Genomic DNA, 7009 nt, shown 5'->3' with positions numbered 1-7009 from the left:
TGCATTCTTTGGATGTTAGAGCTTTGAAATATTATGTTGAAGCTACGAAATCTTTTCGTAAGACTTCTAGTCTATTTGTTATCTTTTCCGGTTCTAGAAAAGGCCAGAAAGCTTCTGCCATTTCTTTGGCATCTTGGTTGAAATCTTTTATTCATCTTGCCTATGTTGAGTCGGGTAAAACTCCGCCTCAGAGAATTACAGCTCATTCTACTAGGTCAGTTTCTACTTCCTGGGCGTTTAGGAATGAAGCTTCGGTTGACCAGATCTGCAAAGTAGCAACTTGGTCCTCTTTGCATACTTTTACTAAATTCTACCATTTTGATGTATTTTCTTCTTCTGAAGCAGTTTTTGGTAGAAAAGTACTTCAGGCAGCGGTTTCAGTTTGAATCTTCTGCTTATGTTTTTCGTTAAACTTTATTTTGGGTGTGGATTATTTTCAGCAGGAATTGGCTGTCTTTATTTTATCCCTCCCTCTCTAGTGACTCTTGTGTGGAAAGATCCACATCTTGGGTAGTCATTATCCCATACGTCACTAGCTCATGGACTCTTGCTAATTACATGAAAGAAAACATAATTTATGTAAGAACTTACCTGATAAATTCATTTCTTTCATATTAGCAAGAGTCCATGAGGCCCGCCCTTTTTTTGTGGTGGTTATGATTTTGTATAAAGCACAATTATTCCAATTCCTTATTTTATATGCTTTCGCACTTTTTTATCACCCCACTTCTTGGCTATTCGTTAAACTGAATTGTGGGTGTGGTGAGGGGTGTATTTATAGGCATTTTGAGGTTTGGGAAACTTTGCCCCTCCTGGTAGGAATGTATATCCCATACGTCACTAGCTCATGGACTCTTGCTAATATGAAAGAAATGAATTTATCAGGTAAGTTCTTACATAAATTATGTTTTTTTTAATTGTATACTTTATTTGGCTCATGAAAGAAATTTTGTTTCATGTCCATTTTTAAGTTTTTGTATGCATTACTTAGAGGGAAAGTTTTTGGTCTAAGTACCCTTAACCCCTTTGCTGTAATACATTGCAAATGTTGAGATATATGAAATGGCAATGGAATTTAAGTAATAGGAACATAAAATACCCTGTGCTTACTAGATATTTTCTCTGAAGTTTTTTCCCAATATTTTTTCTCTTATTCACAATTTTTCATTTTTAAAAAGTGTGTTGATTGTGCAAGGTTTCAAATTAGTCTTTACTAATTTTGTATAAATTAATCTATGTAGTAGCACTACATTGGATTGTTTTTTTGCTTCTATGTTTTTTAATATTTTTTGTTTTATTGTTAGGTGCATCAGCATCAACAGGTGGAGACTCCCCAGAAGACCCTTCCAATGGAGATTCTATAATAGACTGGTTAAATTCAGTGCGTCAGACTGGAAACACAACAAGAAGTGGGCAGAGAGGAAACCAGTCTTGGAGGGCTGTGAGCAGAACAAACCCCAGTAGTGGCGATTTCAGGTTTAGTTTGGAAATTAATGTCAATCGTAATGCAAACCAAAACCAACCCCAAAGTGAACAGTCCACAGAATCAACTGGTGTTGAAGAAATGGAGGTTAGCAGTGACAGTGAGACTGTGACACCAGCTCCAAGGGCTGAAGAATTAACTGTTGAGGAACCTGTTTCTCAGAGAGGACATAGAAGGGCAAGAAGCAGAAGTCCAGATCAAAGGCGAACACGGAGTAGGCCTGATAGAAGCAGGTCACCTATTAACACAATCCCTGAGCCCCTGACTCGAAGGGCTCCATATACTGCCCCACAGACTGTTACAGATGCTTCCATGAGTGGAGAAGCAGAAGGGAGCTCTAGAACTAGACAACATGTGACTGTATCCCCAGTCCAGAACAATTCTTTATCACCTGATACAGAGGGAAGTTCTAGAACTAGGCAGCATGTGACTTCCAGGCAGCAAGCACTTGGGACACCAGAAGTACAAAGTCAAGCTGGGGTACAGCTCTTAAACCCAGAGACTAGAAGTAATTCCCAGTCCCTTCCAGTTGAGACCCCAAGTACAGGAGAAACAACTGGTCCTAGTCAAAGACCACCCACTATTGTTCTGGACCTTCAAGTTAGACGTGTGCGTCCTGGAGAATATCGTCAGAGAGATAGTATAGCAAATAGGACACGCTCCAGATCACAGACCCCAAATAACACTGTCACTTATGAAAGTGAGAGGGGAGGTTTTAGACGCACTTTCTCACGCTCTGAACGTGCTGGTGTTAGAACGTATGTCAGTACCATAAGAATTCCAATCCGTAGGATCCTGAACACTGGCCTCAGTGAGACTACTTCTGTTGCCATTCAAACAATGCTGCGGCAGATAATGACTGGTTTTGGTGAGCTTAGCTATTTTATGTACAGTGATAATGATGCAGATCCTAGTGCTCCTGGAGTTGTATCTCCTCCAACTACAGTGAGTGCTGATAACTTAAACAATGCAGATACAGAGCCAACACCATCTGTTGCCGAAGAACCAGAACCTGCAGCCCCTGTAGAGAACGATGAATCTAGTGATGGCGCCTCTGCAACCAGAAGAGACAGTCGGAGAGGGTCAGTCACCTTTGAGGAAAGTGGATCATTGCCCTTCCTCAGTCTCGCTCAGTTCTTCCTTCTCAATGAGGATGATGATGATCAGCCTAGGGGCCTCACCAAAGAACAAATTGATAACCTATCAACTAGGAATTTTGGTGAAAATGATGCCCTGAAAACCTGTAGTGTATGCATAACGGAGTACACACAAGGGAATAAGCTGCGTAAGCTGCCTTGTTCTCATGAGTACCATGTCCACTGCATTGACCGTTGGTTGTCAGAAAATTCTACTTGTCCAATCTGTCGCAGAGCTGTGCTAGTTTCAGGCAACAGAGAAAGTGTTGTGTAAATCTACAATTCATACTAAACTTGTGGCTAAGCAACTGGTGTCTTTAGTCCTTGGCAAATAAACTCTCATTACCACTTTTTTGTGTGGTATTTAAAATAGGGTTTTGTCTTGGATTTAATTGCCCAATTAAATATTTTGCTCTCGTATTTCCCCCAAAATTCACAGATGTAAGTGTTTTAAAGAAATAAGGCCTATAGAATATTGAGAGAGACTTTGTTGTGCATTCAGTGTTTTCTTTTTTTTTTTCTTTTCATTTTAACTTTCAGTGCTGGAATGAATCCTGCTGGAACCTCTTGTGCTGAAGGAGCTTCTAGACTTTGCAAGCTGGTGCATTCTGGGCATCAATATTTTTAATAAATCTGTTATGTTACAGGAGTAGCCTTACGTATACAATGGTACATTTTATGCTTTGTTTATGCTTGTAGATCTTGATATCTGCATATCGCTGGATAAAACATGAAGTTGGTTCAGAATTTGTAAATAGGAAAAGTTATCCATATGTATTGTCTCCCCCCCCCCCCCCCCCCACATCTTGAGATGCGTGTGTTCTGCACTATTTTAATAATAAGCCTTAGACCAGCATAGCTCATACCACTGTGTGACTGAGGCATGTTTCTGTAACATTAGTGTTAGTTAATCTTACTAGCACACTACAGAGGACCTTGTAGATGCTAGTATTTGTAACGTAGATATTTATAGTGAAGGATCATTTTTTTTTTTTCCCATTTTCTTTGATCCTGTATATTATGGCTGGCTTTATATATTTAACTTATTACTTTAAAAATTCTGTCATAAATACTTAACCAAGCTTTTTTAAAAAATAAAAAAAATAAACAAATCAACAATGCTGTAAATTTGTGTGGCATCAGCTGCCTAGAAAATTTGTGCTAAGCACTTATAAGTTATTGCCTTAGTCACAGGGAAACTTACATTTTGCTTTTATTTTTTTAATAATAAATACTATTAAATTTTTTCAGCTCCACTAGCCCTACTTAATACTATGCTTCCACGCATGAAATTCATTTTTTTTTCTAGCTTTGGTCATATATAAAAATGAGCTTTGGCCTAAGATAAGTTGGTAAGAGGAGGATGGGATACTTCATATGGTTTCATGAAGTGCATAGTGAACTGTTCATTTAAATTTTTATTTTATGTGAAAAAAGTTTAAAAAAAAAAAAATTTATTCTTCAAAAACTTTTTTTTATGACGATACTTTTCCACAATACACTTGCTTAAGGGGTTAAGCAGGTCCTTCCAACACTGAAAAGACAATGAACACATTCTGTAAAAAAAAAAGTGTAAAATAAGCCGGTTTAGTCCGTGAACTAATTGACAAATTGATGTGCGGACTTCATTTTCACCTTGGATATTGTAAATAAAGACACTATCAGATTTTCCTCATCGGTACGTCAGAAGCCTAATTTCTGGCATACTGTAGAATGTGCTGATTTAGTTAAATTTGGGATATTTATCTTGTGAAATATAACAAATGTTTATGCTTGTTGAAATAAAAGAAAAAAATCACTTAAAATGTAAAGCTTTTGTGGCAGCTCTGTATTCCCTTCACCTTTTGTAATAATGTGTTATGGTTTTAGAGAGCAAAAAAATTGCTTTTGATAAGATGCTTATTTTACATATACACAGCTGCCATTTGGATTAGTCTGACTGTGAAGCAGGGCTTATTTCATGTTTTACTATATGTGTGAAAATAAGGCTGCTAACCTGAAATGGGAATAAAAGTTTTAAAACTGAACAGAACAATGCTTTTATTCATCAGCAATGCCAAGCTGACCTTATTTAGTTTCTACTTAAACACTTCATTGTATAAACTTTGCTTTATATAGGCATTTCCCTTTGTACCGCTGCATAGATTTAAAGCAGTATATGATCATTTTTCGATAGCACGCATGTAAATGTTAGCAATCTGTAAATGTAGCATTAAATGACTGCATGAATCATTCATAAAATACTGCAAATATTTTACAATAATAAAACAATCTACAATTTCAAGTGTAAATTATGCTCCTTCTATTAGTTACCAGTTCCAAAATTCCTAAGATCAAACACACTTAAGCATCAAGCACATATGTTTGTTTACAATAATAAATTATGTTTTAAGAAATGCTGCTTTTTTCTTCTTCTGTGAGTTGGCTTGGAAGAGTACCCAAAAAGATATATATAAAAAAGTATTTTCAGTATGTACTACCATTACTAACTATATTAACATTAAAATAAATACAAAATCATCACCAACATTTTTAAAATTTAAGATGATTTTGGACTCGTAGAGGTTCAGATATGTTCTTAATGCGATTTTTTTTTTTTTTTTTTTAAACCTTTTCCCTTCTCCTGGCAGAGACAGTCTGCTGTAGTAAAGTGGACAGTATTAAAGCTAGTAATTAGAGTTCCTTATACCTTTTTGTTATGCAGCATACCAGTGGAATATTAGCAGCTAGGTAATTTCTATATTATATATTATAGGCGTAGAAAGTCCACAAGCCGTTACATATGGGGTACACAATCCTACCAGTAGGAGTGTGTATCCTATATGTAATGGCTTGTGGACTCTCGCCACCATGAAATAAATGAATTTATCAGGTAAGTTCTTACATAAATTGTTTTTATTCTCACAACTTGCTGCAGCCTTTCTTTTCAGAGTTGACGCAAGTATGATATATTGCAATCCACCTGCAGGACTCCTAAAGACTGACTAGTAGATGTAATTTCCAGTTTTACCTTTTTAGTAGCAGTACTATGGCGCCTTTTGATAAGCATGTGTGTAAATTTGCATACACTTTATGGTTTAAAAGTATGTGGGCACCTGACCATCACACAAGCTTGTTGGACATCCCATTTCCAAATCCATGAGCATTAATATAGTCGTATGGTGTCTCTCCATTCAGCCAAATAAGCTTTTGTGAGGTCAGGCACTGATGTTGGACAAGAAGTTCTGGCTTGCAATCGGCATTCTAGCTCATCCCAAAGGTGTTTAATGGGATTGAGGTCAGGGCATTGTGTAAGCCACTCAAGTTCCTCCTCACCAAACTTATTAAACCAGGTCTTAATTAACCTCACTTTCTGCACAGGGGCACAGGCATGCTTAAATAGGAAAGGGCTTTCCCTAAATTGATACTTCAATTGGAATCGCCCAAATGTCTAAAATGTCTTTGTTTCATTGTCATAGCATTATGACCCTTCACTGAAACAAAGGGGCTTAGCCCAAACCCTGGAAAATACCCCTAAACTATTATCCCTCTTCCACCGAACTTAAAGGGACAATCAACGCTAGTGACGTATGGGATATAGATTCCTACCAGGAGGGGCAAAGTTTCCCAAACCTCAAAATGCCTATAAATACACCCCCCACACCCACAATTCAGTTTTTACAAACTTTGCCTCCCATGGAGGTGGTGAAGTAAGTTTGTGCTAGATTTCTACGTTGATATGCGCTTCTCAGCATGCTGAAGCCCGGTTCTTCTCGGAGTGCAGTGAATGACAGAGGGATGTGAAGGAAGTATTACCTATTGAATACAATGGTCATCCTAGCAGGGATCTATTTAATAGTTTCTCTGTTATCGGTCGTAGGGATTCATCTCCTACCTCCCTTTTCAGATTGACGATATACCCTTATATACAATTACCTCTACTGATTCTCGTTTCAGTACTGGTTTGGCTATCTACTTTATGTAGATGAGTGTCTTTTGGTAAGTATGTTTTCTTTTATTTAAGACACTCTCAGCTATGGTTTGGCACTTTATATGTAAAGTTCTAAATATGTTTTGTACTTATATTTGCCATGATTCAGGTTAATCGGTATATTTCCTTTTTGCAGACTGTCAGTTTAATTTTGGGAAATGCATATAAAAAAAAAATATATATATTTTCTTACCTGAAATTTTCAAATGGACTCTTTTCTAAATTGCTTGCTGTTAGGCTTGCGGGAGCGCAAAATGCTATAATTTATTGCGTCATTCTTGGCGCAAGACTTTTTTGGCGCGAGAATTACGTTTGTTGACGTCATTTCCGGCGTCTTAGTTGGTGCCGAGAGTTTTCACGTAGTTGCGTCATCTATGACGCTCGTGTTTGTTGCAGACATTCTTGGCGCCAAAAAATATT

General features: G+C 37.3%; 1 protein-coding gene across 1 annotated transcript; it reads left to right on the top strand.

The window, feature by feature from the left end:
* Window positions 1-1241: 1241 nt before the first annotated feature.
* RLIM (ring finger protein, LIM domain interacting) lies at window positions 1242-5015 on the top strand (the record flags this gene model as incomplete). Its single annotated transcript, XM_053697058.1, has 1 exon — window positions 1242-5015. A coding segment is annotated over one exon (1652 nt), but the record flags the coding sequence as incomplete, so codon positions are not given.
* Between the last annotated feature and the right edge of the window lie 1994 nt (window positions 5016-7009).

This window comes from Bombina bombina, unplaced genomic scaffold, assembly GCF_027579735.1.
Source record: "Bombina bombina isolate aBomBom1 unplaced genomic scaffold, aBomBom1.pri scaffold_1292, whole genome shotgun sequence".
Lineage (NCBI taxonomy): Eukaryota > Metazoa > Chordata > Amphibia > Anura > Bombinatoridae > Bombina > Bombina bombina.
This window is presented reverse-complemented; position numbering and strand designations above follow the sequence as displayed.